We start from the raw sequence: 21,569 nt of genomic DNA on the forward strand, positions 1-21,569 counted from the left end.
GCTTTAACAATTCTGTACCAATGACTAATTTCACCGCCTGTAATACTGTAGTTCTTATTGTCAAAGTTCGGAAGATACTTTCACAGCACTGTCGCCCTCTTCCAACTCAGCTGCACTGACAGGGCCCTGGAACGCCTGAGCCATACCTGTAGGGCGTGAGAATGTTCAGAGGAGGTGGTTTATCACTCTGGTTGTAGATGTCAGCAACAGGGTTAGGAATGCTGTTCTTTGAAACCACCTGCTGGTCTTGGACTGTGGAACTTTTGAAAGCTTTTTTCATGTTGATATCCTGTAGTGACACTATTTAGAGAAAAGTCCCCAAGTTGAATAATATAAAAGTATTTAAACTGTTTAGAAATAAGTATAATTTGAGTCACAATCATAAACATCTCCTAGAATAACCAAATACTGTTTTTCATTAAAAAACATGCTGAAGCGGCATGTTGTGTTCCTTCCCTCTTATCAATCACAGTGATCTCTATGAAGTCATGTCTTTCTCTTTTGCAGTGATGTAATTACTTCATTGAACCTAATGTTACAGCATCATTCTTTATTTAAATACTATTCATTGGAAATCACACAGAAATATGAGTATAAAAGTCATGTAAATACATAGATTTGCACATCCTGGGGGTAGGGGTGGGACTTGAACAGTTAATACCAGTTTAATTATAATACATGTAGGAAAGACTTCTGCAGAAAATTTTAAAACTGCAACAAAAGGCATTAAGTTTTTCTGACACTATCATTAAGGAGAGATAGCAAAGCTTTCCAACATAAAGTCCTAGAAATTAAGTAGCCTGATATAAAATTATACTAAGGAATAAGAAAATCAGGGCTGATTATATTTACTTCTTGTGTTTGTACAACTTTACTTTTCATGTATTTACTCATCTGACTTTGACACAAGCTTTTTGAGGCGAGCTTGACCAATGGAACTGAGACTCAGGATATACTGTAAAATCTCATGGAATTTAAGCTACAGGTTATCCTTTTCCAGTGTAAGGTTTATCACAAGAATTTCCATTGTGAGACAGAGAGAACAAACACCTAAAGGAAGAGAAGTAAATATTTAAAAATCACTTTGATACCAATTTGAAAAGTGAATGATTGATTTAAGACGTTAAAAACTCCTTCTCTGAAAAAATCAAGTAGGTATTAAAATTTTAGTTTTTTAAAAATAAACGATAAATTTAAAAAATCAGATTAAAAAGAGCATGCCTCTAGCTTGACCATATTGTTGGAAAAGTCACTAAGAATGCTTATATAATGGATATTAAAATTTCAGTGTTCTACATTTTTGTTCAATCTCTAATAGTAATTTAATTCTGACCTTTGAAAAAGACATAAGGATGAGTAAATATTTTTTTTAATGAGAGATGAATTCCACATTAAAAAAAACCTTCACTTTTTATTACTACTACTATTATAGGTCTAGTAGAAAAATCAGATACTAGGATCATTTTAATGCAATAAGAGAAACAGTAACTACCATTATGTAAAGGTAAAAATAATTTTTAATCTGAACATTTTTCTCAAAGTAAAAATGAAATGGCATTTCTTATACCTTTTTTACAGATTTTTCCCCAGTCTAATCTCAATCCTTCATTCAAAAGATATAGAAAGTGAAGTTTTAAAAAGGAATTGAGTTTTAATTTTGTTGAAACTACCACAACTACTCAGTGCTTGCCAATATGAACATTATTTTAAGAACCTGAGTCCTAAAGGCTTTCAGTAAATGCTGTTGCTGAAAAGGTAAACCACCAAGATTATTTACAGGCATCAACCTTAACAAGAATATAGGGTAGAAGCCTTTATTCACTCTGTCGCACTCTGCATGTATAACCCTCCCTCTTAGTTGGACCATACCTTTGGATTGATTCTGTAATTTTTAGGTAATAAAGTATCTTTAAAATAACTACTAATGACCTAAATTAGGACTACTAATACTGAAAGCATTCAAAGAATCTTTTAAAACAAATACTACATGTGTAATTAAAAAAAAAGAATATGGCATATGAGACAGACGGGATATGAATCTTTTAATTGCTAATTAACCCAAGTTGTGGGTTGTTCCCCCTCACTATTTTTCTAGCAAAAGACAAGATGAAGTATCAGCCTAGTACCCCAAGGAAAAAGCAGTAACTGCCCTGCAATTAATTACTACCATCTTGTCAAGATCACTGCTAGCTCACTGCTTTCGTGCAATTACCTACCCTCTTCCACTGTCGAATCCAGCTGGGTAACTTTGACAGCAAGGCGATCAATTCTGTCTTGAAGAGAATTTGCTCTGATGTAAAAGTTGTTAGCCTCATTAAACAACTCACCAAATATGTCTTCAGCATGTTTGCCTATAAGAGAAAATGAATGGAGAGAGCCATCTGTTAAGAACTGCTGAGGCGGCCTTCACACATTCTCACCAACACTGATTACTGTCAACACGGGATTTGGTGCAAATGATTATAAAAATAGAGTGTCACAGTCAGGGGCCTTTAGAAGTTTTGAAAATTTATTAGGATTGTTCACACGTATCTGAAATTGACCCAACATTGTAGAATTTTAAAATACCCCAGATAAGTACAGAATTTTTATTTAATTGCTACATGAACTATTATGCAAGTTGTTTCCCATTAAATTAAACTTCTTTGGAAAAAAATTACTCTGATTTTGCATCTTTGCGTATAAATAGAATCTCAGGACCTAAACTTTCCTTTTACTTCCAAGGATAAATCTCGTGGGTTCAATCTTGGTGTTGTACATTCATTTCAATGAAATCCAGCTTATCAATAAATCATATTGGTTTCTAAATTTAGGATTTTATCTTATTCACAATTAGAAACATTAGGTATCTCACACTGTGCCTAACACTTTCCAGTGGCATTAAATTGTTCTAATTCATATTTTGAAATCTAGGTATATAGTGCTGACTCTGGAACTCTCCAAACTCAGCATTTTGAATTTTGAGTTAAATTTTTCTGTAGGGATCATCTCTACATTCTTCTGAGTGCTAGACACAACTACTTAATACATTTCTGAAAATCTGACAGGCAAGATAGGAATCAGATCTGTCTATGTTGACTTTCCAAGTCCTACCCCCACTCCTTTATTCATTCAACATTTAGCAACTGCCTACTCTGAGTATGCCAGGCATATGTGTATCCTATCTCCTCTGACAGAGAAACTTCCTTTTTAAGAGAAACTTCCTTTTTAAGAACAGTGTTAGGCTCACAGCAAAGTTTAGCAGAAAGCAGAATTCCTGCATACCCGTCCCACACATGCACAGCCCCCCACTATTAACATCCAGCACCACAGTGGTACATTTGCTCTAACTGATGAACCCACACTGACACAGCAGCAGCATCCAAAGTCCAGTTTACACTTGGTGTTGTACATTCATTTTAATGAAATCCAGCTTATCAATTATTTATTTCATTTGTCACACTTTGGTGTTATATCTAAAAAATCATCACTATAGGTCAATTAGATTTTCTTCTATGTTCTCTTCTAGTTTTATAGTTTTATATTTAGGTCTGTGGTCCATTTTGAGTTAATTCTTGGGAAGGGCATAAGGCCTTTGTTAAGACTTATCATTTCTTTTATTTGCATATTCTATCAATTTGTCACTCAAATGAGAAGAGAACCTGAACCTTCCAGAAAAAAAAACTTACTTGGAGCCAGAATAACCATTACCTTTTCATAGTGTTTCACGGTGCTCTCACATCCACTTTCCACACTCTCGGCTGTAATCCACAAGGCCGTACACCTACATCTACAAGAGTGAGAACTGCTCTGTCTATTCAGAGCTGTAGCCCTAGCCTAGAGCAATGCCTCCTGGCACTCACCTGTTCAATGAATTAGTGACCTCCAGAGGTAAACAGGGAGGTATTGCTTTCACTTTCCAGATGAGCAAACAGCAGCAGAAATATGGTCTGTTCAAATCTCATGACTAGTAAGTGGGAGAAATAGATGAAACAAAAACTTGGTCTTCTAACTTCTCATTCCCTGCTCTTATATATTTTCCTGAACTGCCTTGGCTAGCAATGAGCAACTTCCATGAATTATTTCAGGCCATGAGACACTGATAATTTCCTGTTTGCTTAATAAAATGAACTAAAATATTTTTCTGCTTAAATGGTTACTTATAGACATTAGATAAGTATTTATGAATTTAAATTAGTATGATTCTGTAAATTCTAATAGTGTAACTGTCTTAACAAGAGGAACTTTCTAGTAAAATACGAGAGCAATAAAGAAATCAATAAAAACACGCGCCCCCCCAGTTGAGCAGTAAAACGTTTTTCCTGAAGTCATGTATCCACAGCATGAGCCTCTGGAGGCACTTAAAGTTCTGCCAACACTTCCCACTCCCACAATATACAAAAAATGGTTCCTAAAAGGCAAGGAAATAGTCTTCACACAAATTATGTTTTTAAACACTATAGTTAGATGTGCTATCCAGAATTAACGCTTGTTTGCTGCCCTATAACTCTTTCCTGAGCGCTGGACCTGTGTATCTAATCTCCTGTGTTAACATCCATGTCCAATCCTGTACAAGTTCTAATATGAACGGATTTTCACATTAACTCCAACCTGCATGCCCCATGTTGAAAGGCATCAACCATCCAAAAGGAAGCCTGAGGAAGAAATGGAGCCATCTGTGGCTGCTCCCTCCCTCTACAGCTCACTGAACACCAAATCCAGTCACTTCTATCCCCACCATCCTCTTAGCTCTGACCCTCCTGCTTCTCTCCCTAGTTACATCAATAGTTTTTTTTTCTACTTTCAAGTTCACCTGCACCCTTAAATCCAACTCATCACACTGCTGCCAAATGATCTTTGCAAAAGAAAGACCTGACTGGATCCTTCCTATTTAAACCTCTCATTGCTGGTTCCATCATTTCTAGATAAGATCTAAGCCTCTGAGCAGGATACGGAAGGCCTTGGGCATCTCACTTCAGTCCTTTCTTTGTATCCAGTCAGAAGAACAACTCGAAGCCCTTAAACCCATCCCACTTTCTCACAAATCCTGTTACTCCTCTGCATTTTCAAGTCCCTTCTATGTCTTGTCATTTCACTCAGAAAAAAGCCAAAGGCCATATAAGGGCTTATAAGGTCCTAGGTGTTCTATCTCCATTTACCCCGTGGCCTCATTGGCCAATTACCCTCTCCCTGGAATTCCAACTACACTGGCTCCTCCCTGTTTCTCAAGCATGCCAATCATATCCCTTCTCCCCAGGCTTTTGCATTTCCTGTCCCTGCTGCCTGGATCATTTTAGTCCCAGAGAGTCACAGGGCTTGCTCCCTCACCTCATCCAGGTCTACCCAAATGTCACCTTCTAAGTGACTTTCTCTAGCAAACTTAGCTAAATTGCAATTACCTCACCACACACACACACCCCTTAGCCCTTCCCTGCTCTATTTTTCTCCTTAGCACTTACCATCACTTGTACTTATTCATCTTGTTTCCTGCCTGTCTCCTTCCACTAGATTATACGATACAAGGGGACAAAGACTCTCCTCTGTTCTGTGCATTGCTGAACCAATCCCCAAGGTCTGGCTTAGAGTAGGTGCCTCAAAACATTTTGGAATAAATGAATAAAAATGTGTTAAAATCAACCCTTCAGGATATAGAGTAGGGTGTGTAAGATCAGGTGCCACCCTCTGTGTTCTCACAATATGCCAAGCATACCTCAATCACAGGACTCAGCACAGAACTCTAATCTTGTCTATTTACATAAGATCTTTGAAGGGATGAGCTATGCCTCTTATATGTGCATTGTGCTGAGCCAGTACCGAGGACTTCTAGAATAAAAAACACAGCGTCTATACCAGTGTTTTCTTGTTAACAAGTACACAACCAACAAATGCTCCCTGCACAAGTAAGTTAGGGAAATGCTGGGCTGAAAAGATTAAACATGTTTCTGTGCTATATCTCAAAAGTTCTAATATGCTAATGTGTATTAGGAATCTGCAAGAGAAGCAACTAGCGTACCATGTTTTTAAACTGACTGGGCCTGGAAACACCTAGGAACATCTTTCAGAACTCCTGTTTTATGAAGCCCATTGGGGAAATGCCTGCCCGTTCAACCTGATGATCTGGAGACAAACACTTGTTCCAAATGCTTTATATCCAAGTCTGCCCCTAATTTATTTTGAATGTCAGACATAGTTAAAATGTAACCAACTAATTTTTGTTTTCCTAGTTGATCATTCATAGCTTTAAAGAGTTATTCCAGTGCAACTCCAAAAAAATCCCATTCCTTTCCTTTCAGCTATGCAGAAAACTAATTAACAGGGACAGCATATGTCACAAGAATGTGGGAGTGTACAAAAGTCTCTTGCAAAAGTTACATTGGCATTCTCAAAGCATAACTATGGTTAAGAACTACACTCTGGGAGACACTGTATAAGTTGAAAAGGATACATAACAAGTGCCTTCTACCTTCAGTGCTTAACCCTATTTGAAAAACTATACATACGTGTGCTTGAAACTACACCCCACTGGAAGTTCTCGATTTATTTAAAAAAGCACACACAGAAATTAAAGACTTCATATTTAATCTTTGACAGCAGCTGAAAGCTGACAAGTGACTAAAGAGAAGAATACTGAAGGAACTATATTTACTGATGAACAAGAATAAAGTGTTGCAATTACAGTATTCAGTTTTGCGAACAGCAACTTATTTGAAAAGCTTGATTTTACTCTTTCAATGGCACGTCCATTAATAGCTAAACTAAAATAATTCTGAATTGAAATGAAGACCACATTGAGATAAGTGCAATTCATTCATTTTTTGCTGACCAAGAATCTTCTTATGGATTTGTCAGGCTCATTGTAAACTTGTGTCCAAGTATGTCAGGTTGAGAAGAATGCCTCCAAACTACCAAAGCAAAAAATTATGCATGTATTTTCAATTGCATTTGAAAGTGAAGGTTCACCGAAAACAACCAGTATGTTTGTTATGAGTCCTTTCTGTGGAACACGAAACCACTCATGACAAGGTGCTTCAGGAATTTTAATACACATATCTAGTACCTAGCTCTTGGTTTGTTAAGATTTTGGCTTTTTATTCTTCACTAAAAGGAAGTAGGCTTCTTGGAAAAATGACTGGATCTAGGGCTGAAGATGAAAAAACACAAGATGAGCTTAGACTATCTTGCTGTACTTTTCTAAAAAAAAGTAAAGAAGGGGGGGCGGTGAAGGGGTCAAAGGGGGAAAAAGGGGACATCTGTAATACTTTCAACAATAAAGATAAATTTTCAAAAAAAGTACTCAGAGTGGTGGGGACATGTCAAAAGGGAACAAGAACCCGGCTGGTGTGGCTCAGTGGTTGAGCATCAACCTATGAACCAGGAGATCGAGGTTTGATTCCTCGTCAGGGCACATGCCTGGGTTGTGGGCTTGATCCCCAGTAGGGGCCATGCAGGAGGCAGCTGATCAATGATTCTCTCTCATTATTGATGTTTCTATCTCTCTCTCCCTCCCTTTCTCTCTGAAATAAAAATATATTTTAAAAAGAAAGGACACTGGAGCCTGCCTGAAAGGGCTCCAACTGGCCAAATCTGGGAAAATGTGAGCATCAAAATGAGTAATAAAGACAATGGATTATAACCCAGACAATAAAGTAAGAATCTATAAGTCCATACTGATACAACTAAACAAATGAATAATTGGGAAAGAAGTGAAAGTACTTACAGCAGAATTTCAACTAATAAATGTAGAAGAAATTATGGAATGACAAAAATCACCATTCTTGAACTATTACAAAAAGTGTTTTGAGCAAGAATCATCAATGGATGCTCAGACTAGTGAGGAGAAGTGGGATGGGGACAGGAGATTACAGTCACAACGTGTGTTTCGGTAAGGAGATAATTATATAGGGGCAAGGGGGGGGGCTTTACATTAGAAAATCCTATGGACAAAACGTTAACCAAGGATCAAAGTAAACGTGGGCACTTATGGGACAAGCAGATAATCTGTGCTTCCTGATAAAATGCACTGTGGACGATGTCTCATTACTCTGTGATTGTCCTGCCAATACCTTACATCTAATCGTGAGGAAACATCAGAAGATACAAACCAAGGGACAGTCCACAGAATAAATGTTGGTTCCCTTTAAAAATGTCAAGTCACAAAAGATTGAGAACTGTTCTAGATTAAAGGAGATATAGTTATTAACATGTATGTACATAAGTATGTATGTATACATGCACACATATATTAGGGGGAGGCAGGAGAAAAGAGAGTAGGAGAAAAAGACAGGAGTCTCTGAGAAAAAAAATGAGGTAAAATAATATACGGGTAAAAGTTTATGAGAATTCTTTGTACTGTTTTTGAGCTTTCTGTAAAACTGATATGTCAAAAAAGTTTAAAAAGAGACTTTTTTACAGTACTTATAATGAAGTCCAGTTGCTACTGACATGTCACAACAAGTCATAATTAGTGAGCCCTAATTTTTTTTCTTTTTAAAGTATTTTTTTCTACTATGAAAGCAATCCATGATTATAAGAAATATAGAAAAAAAAGAAAAGTAAACAATAGGAAAAACAGCCCAAAGTCCAATCTAAAGCATCTACTAACATTTTTATTTGTCTTCTGTTGTTTTAGAAGTCTGTGAAAAGTCAAAAACCCCAGTGTATACCCTGATTCTTTTAAATGTCATTGTGAGTATAAATATAATACATGCTCATGGTAGAATATTTGGAAAACTCAGGAAAATAAAAGAAATGCCACCCATAGTTAACTGCAGTGAACTTTTTAATATACTCTTTACAATACTCTAAGCATTTTATAAGAACTAAGATAACAAATGTTGGTTATTAAGTATCTGCTGCCAGTTTATTCAGCAAATATTTATTAAGCACTATGTACCAAGCACTTAGAGACAGACACCAGTGAACACAGCCACAAAGCTTGTATCACGCACAGACAGTGTCACATGGTGATAAGCGTCATGAAGAGAGTAAGACGGTAAGGGACTAGAGAGTGGTAGGAAGTGGTGGCATTCAGGTGGTCACCAAAGGCCACGTAAGGTGATAAGGGAACTACATGAATATCTGGGGGAAGAACGTTCCAGGCAGCATCGAAGAGGCCAATATGGCTGGAGCCCAGTGAGTGGAGGGAAAAGTGGTGGCAGAAGACGGAAAGAAACATCCTTCCCTTTAGGGGCGGCTGACTAGAGCGAAGCAGAGAGGTCAGGCAAGGCTGCTGCAGAGCAGCGGGAGGCCGCGGTGGCTTGGACTAGAACAGCAGCAGTGGAGGTGCTAACAAGTACACACATTTGGTACGTTACTGTGAAGATGTCTGGTATGAGAGAAAGAAGAGACAAGTGAAAAGCAAGTGGGAGAGCAGAGTTCCCACTTGCTAACAGATTGGGGGGGGAGAAGAAAGGAATCATTAATTCTGTATTAGGCATGCTGAGCTGAGATGCCTGTTGGAAATCCAAGCGAAGACGCCCAGTATATACAAGTTTGAAATCTAGGAGAGAGGTATGAACTGGGGACACAAGCGAAGACGCCCAGTATATACAAGTTTGAAATCTAGGAGAGAGGTATGAACTGAGGACACAAACCTGGAAGTCTCAGAGTAAAGATAGTATTTCAAGCCATGGGACCGATGTGGACAGGAAGAGGCAGCCAAGACTGCCAGGGACCCAGCCCTGGAGCACTCCAACATGCAGAGCAGGAGAAACGCCACGCGTGCAGGCACGGAAACCAGGTGAAGGAAGTTTCTCCAGAGTCAAATGCCACCAATGCATCAAGTAACAAGACAGAGAACGCACACTGGATTTGGCAACATGAACACAGATGTCACTGGTAACAGTGACAAGCGGTTTCAAGAGTGGATGGGACAAAACTTCAATGAGGACAAGAGACAATGAGGGAAGTAAGGGCAGTGGGGATATGAAAGGTTCTTAAGGAACCTTGCTGTGAAGGGGAGCAAGAAATGGGTCCCCAGGTGAAGAATGATCTCAGGTTTATTTAGTTTGAAGGTTTCTCAACATGCTCCTATCTAGTAGGAATCCTGTAGACAGGGGCACAGATGACGCAGGGGAGAGAAGGCCGATGGATGAGCATGAGGGCAAGGGTTCAGTGCTTTAGGTAGAAATATAAACAGACCATTTTAAGGTAGGTACAGATACAGATTAGATTTGGCAGGAGCAGGACGTTTTGCTTTCCCCTGACTACTTTTATTTTCCCAGTGAAATGAGAAGAGCAAGGCCATCGGTGACAGGAAGTTTGAGGCGGGATGGGAGGATAAGAAACAGGCAGGAAAAACCAATTAATGCAAATTACAGCAGGACTCCCTCGAAACACTGAGAGCTCACTGAGGAATGTGCTAGTAATTTTAAACCTTTCTTCTTTTCTAATATAAGCATTTAAAGCTACAAATTTCCCTCTAAGCACTTCTGCAACCAAATCCCACAAACACATTGGTATTTTGTGTGCTCATTACCACACAGTCAGAAATAGTTTCTTATTTCCTTTTTTATTTCTTCTTTGACCCAAGGATTATTTTAAAAGATATTGCTTTGTTTTCCAATATGTGAGAATTATCTAAAATGATTATTATAATTATTACCTCATCATCATTATACTCTTCATGATATCCATCTTTTCAAATGGATCACTATATGGCCAAGCGTATGTTTCACTCTGGCGAACATTGCACGTCAACGTTAAGAAAATGTGGGGGAGTTTAGTGTTCTATAAAGGGCAATTAAGTCACATTGGTTGGTAATGTGGTTCAAACCGTCCATATCCTCACAGATTTTTTTGTCTATTTGTTCCATCAATTACTGAGAGGATTTTGTTAAAATCTCCAACTATGATTCTGGGCTTTTTTATTTCTCCCTTTGGTTCTATTTTTACTCTATGTACTTTGGAGCTCACTAATTAGGTATATATACATTTAAGATGGTGTGTTTTGATATATTAACTCTTGTATCGCTATGAAATGTTCTTCACCTCCCTTTTATATTCTATTTGATATTAATATAGCCACATAAGCTTTCTTATGCTTTGTGTTTACATGGTGTATTTTTTCAGTATTTTCTTTAAATCTGTGTCTTCATCCTTAAAATGCATGCATGTTAGCCTTGCTGTTTTATTTAGCCTAATAAGCTCTGCCTTTTAAGTAGAATGTTTAAAATGTTTCCATTTATAGCAATTATTGATACGGTTGGGTTTAATTCTATTATCTGGGTATTGGTTTTCAATTTGTCCTTTCTGTTCCTTGTTCTTAAACAAATAGATATAATATATAACTTTTAATCATCTTTCTGGTGATCTTTATTCCTTCTTGCAGAACCAAGCTACCATCTGGTTTCATTCCCTTCAGACTAAAGAATTTCTTTTTTAGCATTTTTTTGTAGTACAAGTCTGCCAAAGACTAATTTCCTCAGATTTTCTCTAAATAAAAATGTCTTTATTTCACTTTCATTTTTGAAGGGAATTTTCACTAGTTATAGAATGACAATTATTTTCTTTTGTCACCGTATTCACTGTTTCCTGGTTTCCACTGTTTCTGATTATTAAGTCAGCTGTCATTCTTAACATTGTTTCCCCCTTTTATTTCCTCCTGCTTCTTTTAAAATTTTTTCTTTATCGTTGTTCCTTTAGCAATATTATTATGATGTTACTAGATATGTTTTTCTTTCATTTATACTTCCTGAAATTTGCTGAACTTCTTGGATCCATTTGTTCGATATCTATCATCAATATTCAAAAATTCTCATCCATATTTTTTCTGCTCCATTCTCCTCTCCTCTTCTTCTGGAGCTCCACATACAGATGTGTTAGACCATTTGATATTGTCCCATATTTTGAATGCTGTTATTTTTTTTATTTTTTGTCTCTTGATAATCAGTTTGGATAATTCCTATTGACTTGGTCTCCAAGTTTACTAATCCCTTCTGCTTATGTCCTGTCTGCTATTAGGCCATTAAGTGAATTATTTCTGGTACCGTATTTTTCAGTTCTAGTATTTCTTTTCTTAATAGTTTCCATTTCTCTGTTGAAATTCCCTATTTCTTCATGCATGTTGTTCACCTTGTTATTCTTAGAATTTCCCTCTCTCTGCTCATGTCACCCATCTGTTCTTGAATATTGTCTACTTTTTCATTAGAGCCCTTAGCATATTAATCATATTTATTTTAAATTAATGGGTTGATAATTCCAACATCCCTGCCACATCTCAATCTGGTTCGGATGCTTATTCTGTCTCTAAACTATGGTGGGATTTTTTTGCCTTTTAATTTAATTAAAAGCCAATCATGACATATAGAAGGACCTGGGGTACGGTAGCCTTTAGTGATGTTTTGAGAAGGTGTGGGGAGAGATAGTGTTCTATAGTCCTATGACTTTTCCCCCCAGCTTTATTGAGGTATAATTGACAAATAAAATGTGATGATTTTATATGCATAAATTGTGACATGATTACCACAATCAAGTTAATTAACACATCTACCTATAAATACTCACTCAAATGCACAACAATCATTAAGCTCAGGCTTCATTATCTAGTTGGAAAATCCTCATCACCCATCCAAGCATACCTCTGTTCTCATTAATTGAATGTGTACAACTGAGAATTGTAAAGGGAAGTTAACCTCTTAAAATGACATTATCATCATATGTATGTAAACCCATGTGCTTTATCTTTAAAAAAACAAAAACAAAAAACACATCACTGCCCTGGCCAGTGTGGTTCAGTGGTTAGAGCATCAGCCCATGCACTGAAGGGTTGAGGGTTTGATTCCTGGTCACAGGCAGGTACCTGGGTTGCAGGTTCCATCCCTGCCCCAGTCAAGGTGTGAGCGGAAGGCGACCAATTGATGTGTCTCTCTTACACTGATCTCTCTCTCTCTTTCTCTTACTCTCCCCCTTCTTCCCTCCCTTCCTCTCTCTAAAAATCAATGGAAAAAATATGCTCAGGTTAAGGATTAACAAACAAAAAACTCACAGCATCACTTCACAGGGTTTTTTTGTAAGAACACTTATAGTCTACTCTCTTAACAATTTTCCAATATACAACATAGTATTTTAAATTATAGTCAGCTTGCTGTACATTGGATTCCAAGATCTTGTTCTTCTTATAACTGAAGGCTTCTACCCTTGACCAGCATCTCTCACCCCACACCGTACCCCACAGCTCCTCCCCTGGTAATAACCATTCTACTCTCTGTTTCTATGAGTTTGTCTTTATTTTTAGATTCTACATATAAATAAAATCATGTAGTGTTTGTCTTTTTCTGTCTTATTTCACTTAGCATAATATCCTCTACACTCGTCCATGTCACAAATGGCAGGATTTCCTTCTTCCTTGTTGCTTAACAATATTCCATTGTGTGTGTGTGTGTGTGTTTCATAGTGGTAGTAGTAGTAGTAATAATAGTAGTTCCCCCTTACCCGAGATTTCACTTTCCACAGTTTCAGACTGAAGTAGACAATGTTTATTCCTATTAAAAGGGCCTGCTTCATGGAAAAATACTGCTTTAGGCTGCTGATAATCACAATCATGTACCTGATATGACAGACCATACTAAATTTTTAGAAAAATATTAAAACCCTTAAAATCTTCCTTCAAAGTTTTTAGATGATATGCTGTAAAAGCGTAAATCAAAACAATCAGAAAAATATTTATAAATCACTTAACACAATTTACCATAAGCCTATAAACTCATGAAATGGGAAAAACAGAAGTGATAAACTAGAGATGTTTAATCACAGGCAAGACTGAAACATTCAGACTTAGCTGACTCTCCAACTTGTTCTCCTAAGAATTATTCTACATTTAAATCCTGCTATGTTGAAATCTATCTAGAGAAAGAAGAAAAAAACAATCTAACTCATAATTATTTCTATAAAGCCCATAAGGACATATTTGTGATATTCCAGGTCAAACGATTGGTTGGGAAAGTGCCTGAATTTCCAACAATTCTCCCTTTGGTGGGGAGGGGTCTCTTATGACACTTGTCTCTAATTCTACTACCGACAGAACTCTTACAGCTTCCTAAGTATGTATCACTTCTTACCTCCCTTTACTGGCTTTCTATTTTTGTCCATGGAAAATGCAAATACTCAGTTTGAAGCAATAATTTTTTTAAGAAAAATTCCTGCTGCTTCTCCCAATAAACTTCTGTCTAGATACACCAGTAAATTTTCTCTTAATGTACCCTTAGTCCTAGCCTTAACTTGCCTGGACATGTACTTGCGATCTATTTCCTGTATACAGTGCAAATGAATCTCCCCTTTCTCCCCAAAAATCCCACTGGGCTAAAAACATCCAAGAAATCTATTCAATGTATGCCTTCAAAGTATTTAAATCTCTGTTCTGAGTAGACCTATACTTGGTATAATCAATTCATACAACCACAAATTTCAGATCCAATTACATAAAGCAAATGTATTACAGTGCTATCACTTAAGAAAGTATTTTTATGTCATTTCAGCATTTGATCTGATATGGAATGTATACCAAAGGAATATTAATTAAAATATTAATTGCTTATTAAAATATTGGAGAAGAAAACAGACTCTTCTCATTTAGACAATTACTTGAAGTGTGAAAATTAACCAAAAAAAAATCAAAATTTTTTTCAAAAGAGAAGCATATTTAAAATTAATGGAGTATCAAAATTTTGGACCATTTGTTAGAACTGTCTTTGCTCTTTTTGAGGAAGTTTGATGGCTTGTAAGACATAAGACATCTTAAAAAAAAAAAGGATGCCCAAAATAACCAGATGTATATAGTGACATGCTACAAAAACTGATGATAGTGTCCCCCAATAAAGAAACAATATGTATGTCCAACAGTAGAAAAATGATTAAATAATTATGACATATAAATATAATACTATAAACTCTAAAAATGTGTCAGATGAATCAACAAAGATGTTTACTATATAAGTGAGTATAGGCTACAAAACCATATGTATAATGAAATACCACTTTTATAAAGATATACACAAAGGATTATCAGTGATTTTCTCTAATTAATGAAAATTTTATAATTTTCTCTTTGTTTTCCTGTGCTAAGTTCTCAAGATTATCTTTTTAAAAAATATGTTGTTATTGATTTTAGACAGAGAAGAAAGAGAAAGTGAGAGAGAAACATCGATGAGTGAGAGAATCATCGATCGGCTGCCTCCTGCATGCCCCGCACCAGGGATCAAGCCTGCACCCCAGGCATATGCCCTGACTGGGAACTGAACCAGGGACCCCTTGGTACACAGGACAGCGCTCAACCAACTGAGCCACACTGGCCAGGGCTCTATATATTGTCTTATTAGTACCATTAAATATAACCCAAAACCTTGGGATACACTAAAGTTTAACTCCTTTCTTTGTAATATCTTGGGGGCCGGCCTTCTTAAAAGGAAAAAGGAAGACAGCTATTATGATGAACTAAGAGGAAAGGAGTAAAATACAACCTATGGGATATTAAAAAGAACTTGTGCTATTCCTTGGCACAAATGCCCTATGTCCCCATTTCCTTTTTTAAGCAAATTATATTAAAATTACATTATAATATCAATAGGAACTTGATTGCAAGATGCTATAATTTTAATTGAGCTAACTGTTCCAAGTGATAGGAACAAAAGCATTCAGATTATTAATCAAAGAAATTGATTTTTTTAAAAAGCACTACTGATTTAATGTTAACTGCTACACTAAACTGTCATTATTTGAAGAAAAAATATCAATATTCCATAGCTAGAAAACCAAGGATGTTTTTTACACACTACTAACCAAGATTGTTGTTAAAAGTGGCTTTCCTTCCCCTTCTAACTGACCCCCGATCATTCATATTAGAAGTTAGTTACACTCAAAAGAAAAAAAATCTGAAAATTACTAAAGACTAATTTATTTTCCATTGGACAAAGCTTTGAAAGCTTTTGATCCTTTTTGTTTAACTATAAGGCTATTCAATTACAAATTTCCTCCTCCTTTTCTATAATTATTCTTAAACTCAATACCAATAATTAATATTTTCTCATTGTGAAGGCTTCAAATCCTGGTAAAAATCTAATGCTGACAAAAGTTCTGGCCTTTTAAAGTCAAGTATTTAGCTTGGATGTGATGAGAACATGACAATTGGTAATAAACCTACAGATTTCCCAAAAGCTATGTGGAGCTGTGGAGGGTGCAGAGGTCTATTTGGTATCACCAGATTCTTTTCTTGCTTTATACATCATTTATATTACTACGCCCAGAGATATGATGAGACGCAGAATGATCTGGTGAATCAGGGCCTCAATTGCTGGTCTTCCTTTTTGAAAAAGGTCAAAGAAATTCATTCTGGACTCCTGGTCTGCTCTACTTTCCCTACATGGCCCCACCCTACTGAGAATAGTTACTCTGGAAGTCCCCCAGGGCAAGTCTGCTGCTCAGGCAGCTATGACCAGTCTAGGGTCAAGGCAAATCCTTAAAATTCCCTGAAAATGGCATTTTAGACAAAGTCTAGCCTCTCTTTGTATTACTTATAGGAAGTTCAGATAATTGTACATCACCTGTCCCTAACCTGGGAGCAAAGTATTTGGAAGTTTTTTAAAATGGGGGTGTGGGAGGGTTAGGGAAGAGAAGATCAAGATGACCATCCTTATGTGGACCTACTGAATAATGGTCAGATACTCAAAGGAATAAAAATATAGATACTGTTTTGATAATGCTTTAAGAATTAATACTCAGTAAAATACTTTTAATTACAGATTCATGTATTCCTAAAACTTTAAAAATATCTGATGAATAATTACAAAATTATAAAATAACATAAAGACATTATTTTAAATTCTTATTCTTCCTAACAATTTTAGATCACACAAAAATTTTGTATATAATTTACCTCATCTCTTATAATATATTTCTACTAATGAAAAACCCCATAAAAAACAGAGATTGACCCAAAATATAGATGTCATTTATTATGTGCTAGTTTTGTGGCAGGTCATAATAATTGCATATATTTCCAATTTTATGACCAAATTGATGTCAAATGTCAAATATATGTTTTTTTTAGCTTCTAAGTAGGCACCAAGTTGACTTTATTTGCTGTAATGTTGCGCCTAGAGGGGTACTGAGTGAATAAGCACTAATAAAAAAAATCACTGGTAATCAATAATTTGCTATTCTACGAGTAATTAATAACTTAGTACCCAAGTTTTCCAAAATTATCTCTTTGGCATATATATATTACCAGACTTCCCTTTTTGTAAGGCTGTTTGGGTTTTAAGTACAGATGCATTCGAGGAACTTGTAGAAATGGTTTTTTTTCTGAGGACACCCAAGTATGCTCCTCAAATGGGACCCGCTGTGCTCTCCTCCTCGTTGGGCCTGTGGCCTCTCATGTTCAGCTCCAGTTTCTCTCTGCACATTACTTTGCCTTTCTTCACCAACTTGCTTCCTCTGTCTTCTCATGAGCTCTGCCCCACTCCATAACTTTGGCTTGCAAGCCACGCCATGATTTCTTTAGCGCTGGATGACATTTCAGCAGGAGATTCCATAATAAACTAGTCAATTCACTGTGTTTCTTAGTTCAAACCTCCTGAGAGAAAATGACTGATCCAGCTCATCTTTTCAATCCAGATACACAGATCTAATTCGTAAGCCTTATCTTTGGTGCACACTCCAATCACAATCTCTGGAATGATTCCTAGCCTCTTGTTTTAAAGCTCCCCAAGTGATTCTGGTAGAGACATGATTGAGATTCAGAGGCAGCCTAACTGAGGCTGATTGTCCCTGAGGCCAGAACCTCACATGAGGCTACAGTGGATTGTGTGTACAAAACATAACCAAGGCTAGAGTGGTACCTTAGTTTCCTATGGCTGCTGTATCAAATTACCACCAATTTAGTGGCTCAAACCAACACAAATGTGTTCTTACAATTCCAGAGGTCAGAAGTTTGAAATCAAGGTGTTGGCAGAGCTGTGTTCCTTCTAGAGGCTCTAGGGGAGAATCCAGTTTCCAGAGGCTGCCTGCATTCCTTGGCTCATGTCCTCTTCTTCCATCTCAAAGTCAGCCATGGCCAATTGAGTCTTTCTCAAATCACAACTCTCTCTTAAGGTTTGCTGATTAGCAACCTTAATTTCCCCTTGCCATATCACACAGGATATCTGCACATCCGACGTTCACAGGGTTAAAACATGGACATCTTTGGAGGGGCTATTATTATTCTGCCTACCACAAGTGGAATATGTGAAATAAAATATACTGTGTGATTAGCTTCACTTACAGGAGACAGTAACCAAGTGGGCACCAGAAACATGGCTAAAACAATAGTAAATTGAATATTACAGCATGAGATACAGCTCAACTATTAAAACTTTAAGTTTGTGTGGGTTTTCATCACTTATACTCTAGCCAATAGATATTTCAGCCATAAAAACAGGAGACTAAAGCGTTCTTACAAAAATATACAAATGCAAACAGAAACATTTTACCCTTTCATAATTTGCAAGGTGTCTTCCTATAATTATACAAATGTATACATTTTATCAACAACCACCACCAAAAACCAATTGTAATTCCTTTAGATTCCAGAAAAAAAGAAAACTGCTGTGAAATACATTTAAGTAATTTCCACGTTACTTTTGACTTAGCCAATGATTATAGATGTATTAAAAATTAATGAGTAATAATACAGTACAATTCTTTTTAAAAATTCTTATCTATCTATAATGTTTCTTCTTAAAAATAAAAAAAGTACTTGAGTTTTTTAGGAAACACTCCCTGTGCTTGAGGCTACCAGTATGTGAAATTTTATGGAGTATTTTCTAGCTATTAACAGCTTTTGAAAAATTTAACTGTGAAAACCTGTCACCCAAAATGCAGTGTAAACCATCTAAACCAGAAAGGAGTGGGATGCAGTGAGAAAATAAGACGATGATATAAATGTAAAAGTTAGGGAGAAAAACAATACAACTTCAAAGAGCTTTGAAGGAAAAAGCATTTTCAAACACATATTTGAGTCTTAAAACATGGAATATTCCTTGGATATTTCACATAAATGTTCAAAGAATAACAGTGTCTTTCTTTCCTTATGCTTGTATTTGCTTGCATTTATATAACCTCTGTAATATGTACATGGTACTGTATATATGTAACAATCATATTTGACTTCAATTTGGAAGTCAGTAGCTGCATTTTAACTTTTAGTAGGTTAAAAATCAGCAAATCTCATGACTTTTTGGCTTTAATCTTTGATTAATTTGGAATATTATTTAACAAACAAATATTTATTGAGCATCTACTCTGTACCAGAGGTATTACAGGTGCTAACTAGTTTTTGATTTACTGTATTTTAAATAAAAGTTAATCTTGTCCAAGTTTAACTTCAATAAAGTTAAAAAGAACTAATTATCCTCATTTTAATAAGCTTTTAAAAACTGTGTAACACTACTTTTTATCTACTCATTTGGTCTCATCTAATTTGTGAATCAATCAATTCTAACTTTATGTCTTCATCACATAAACTTGGTGTCACAAGACCAGAGAAGGCCAGTTAATTTCACACTGGGACATGTAGGAGGGAGGAAGGGCAGTTAACTTCCCTCAAAGCTGCAGTCTCATCTTTGGACAAGCACATAACTATTGAATTGAAATCTATTTGCTAATATTGAAATTAATAAAATGCCAATGGTAATCAGAAAAAAGTTGTTCTAGAAATGAGATGACTTACTCAGACTGCTTAGCTGGCGTATGATAGCAGCAAGGGTACTATTGGTTACACATTCAAGTTCACTAGTAATCCCTTCGGGCAGGGCGCCCCGGCACAGGTGCCGGGGTTCGATGTTCCTCTTCACTAAAGGCATGGCTCACAATCTGAAAAGTAAACAGACATTTTTTAAAAAGGCTCACTGCACATTTTAACAAATCTAGAGTCTTCATTTCCTTGAAAAGTGAATCTCTTTCCCAGGAATTGTCATTATCCTGTCATTTCTACATGAGAGAATCAGCTAAATATGCAACAGATGTTGAATAACTTAAATGAATTTTATAAAGATCAAAGAGAGATGTACAGTACAATTCTACTTTATAGAAAAATAATATATGCAGGATCTCCAGGTAAGGACAAGTGAATGAATTCATTCATTCTTACCTTCCCTCCCTCCCTCTCCCCTGAAATGACAAGAGAGAGAAAGTGCAAACCCACAAGTACTAAGAGCAGGATACAAGAGCCCTAAAACTGTGGGCAGAGCTTAACCAAATTAAGACACAGAAAAGAGATACCTAGGCTGCAAGTGGAAGGAGGCAGGAAGTAAGCTCACCTGCGCCACAGAACCCCACCTACTTTCCTCCACAAAGCTCAGGAATGGGAGATGTCAGGTATCTATGAAACGGGGGAAGGAGGGGTATGAAAACAGAACTGGGTTTTAAAAATCCATTCATGAATTCCTTCTCCCTTCTTGGGTTGGCCTTCCTCCACCTCACCCATCATGTTTTACTGTCTAGAAAAGGCGAATTTGAGGATCTGAACTTGAGACACCAGGCATAGCTCAAGGTTGGGGTAGGCAAGGAACTGAAGCCAGGAGTATTAAATCAGTCTATTCTGAATGGTAAGAAATACGCTCCCCATGCCCCAGCTCCCTTCTCCACTTGGCTTCCAGAGCACTGGGGCCTGGTTTTTACTCCCCACCCAAAGAGACCAGAATATTCTTCCCTGGAAAGCGAAAAGATCTACAAACATTAACTTTGGACAGGGCATCCTCCCACTGAATTGCCAACCAGGTCACTCTACAGTAACACCTGTCAATAATCTCTCCCAGCACACAGTTTCCAATCAGCTTTAATATCTTAGACTTAAATAAAAACAGACAGCAAAGGATCACCAGCCACTTCCAGAACGTCTTCCCTGTTATACTGGGAATTCCTTTCACATTTCTCCTCAAACAGTACATTATAAATAAAACAAAACTCTTTGTTTAGGGAGGTATATAGAGTATCAAATCTTCTAGTCATGCAACAAATCTATGGCTCATACCACAGTAGAAAATCCAGTGACTGTCATATAGCCCAATTTGCAGGAGCAGAAACACAGAAAAGTCTAGGACCTTGCTGACACCTGCCAGCAGTCAAACCAGCCTGAAACGCCAATCTGGAATTCTTGTTGTGTGAGAAAGATAGTATCGTATCTGTTTAAGCCACTGTAGTTGGGCTGTCTGTAACTTGAAGTAAAACTTATTTCCACCTGGTACAATAACGGAATGGTATACTGTACCAGAATGCAGTCAGCATATAATCAGTCTTCCCTTTTCTTCCCCTTTCTTTATAACCTTTGTTCATGCATCCAGTAAGTACCTCTGAGCACCTGCAACATACCCGGCATTGTGTGAGGTGAGGAGGCCCCAATGGTGAGTGAAAACAAAGTCCCCAATGGAACTTTATACTAGTGAGGAAGTGAGGCATTTATCCAACCACACAGGTTAAGGGACCGTGGGTTCTGAAACCATGGGCAGTGTGTGTGTGGGGGGGGGGGGGGGGCAGGGAGAGGAGTGCTGGCATCTCTGAGGAATCATGGGAGGCCCTGCTGTGGGCAGGCCGGACTACCATCTGAGGGGTGAAGAAGGGCC

General features: G+C 37.1%; 1 protein-coding gene across 2 annotated transcripts in view; it reads right to left on the reverse strand.

Moving 5' to 3' along the window:
• WASF3 (WASP family member 3) overlaps positions 1-21,569 on the reverse strand; it is a 116,704-nt gene that overhangs the window by 19,551 nt on the left and 75,584 nt on the right. For both annotated transcript variants that reach the window (XM_087814442.1, XM_087814444.1), the window contains 3 exons: positions 19,679-19,821; positions 2,217-2,351; positions 147-300 (listed from right to left, as the gene is read on the reverse strand). In XM_087814442.1, coding sequence (XP_087670568.1) covers positions 147-300; positions 2,217-2,351; positions 19,679-19,811 — 422 coding nt within the window. In that variant the 5' untranslated portion in view covers positions 19,812-19,821. The remainder of the gene's footprint in view (positions 1-146; positions 301-2,216; positions 2,352-19,678; positions 19,822-21,569) is intronic.

The sequence above is a fragment of the Miniopterus natalensis genome, chromosome 2, assembly GCF_054644295.1.
Source record: "Miniopterus natalensis isolate mMinNat1 chromosome 2, mMinNat1.hap1, whole genome shotgun sequence".
NCBI lineage: Eukaryota > Metazoa > Chordata > Mammalia > Chiroptera > Miniopteridae > Miniopterus > Miniopterus natalensis.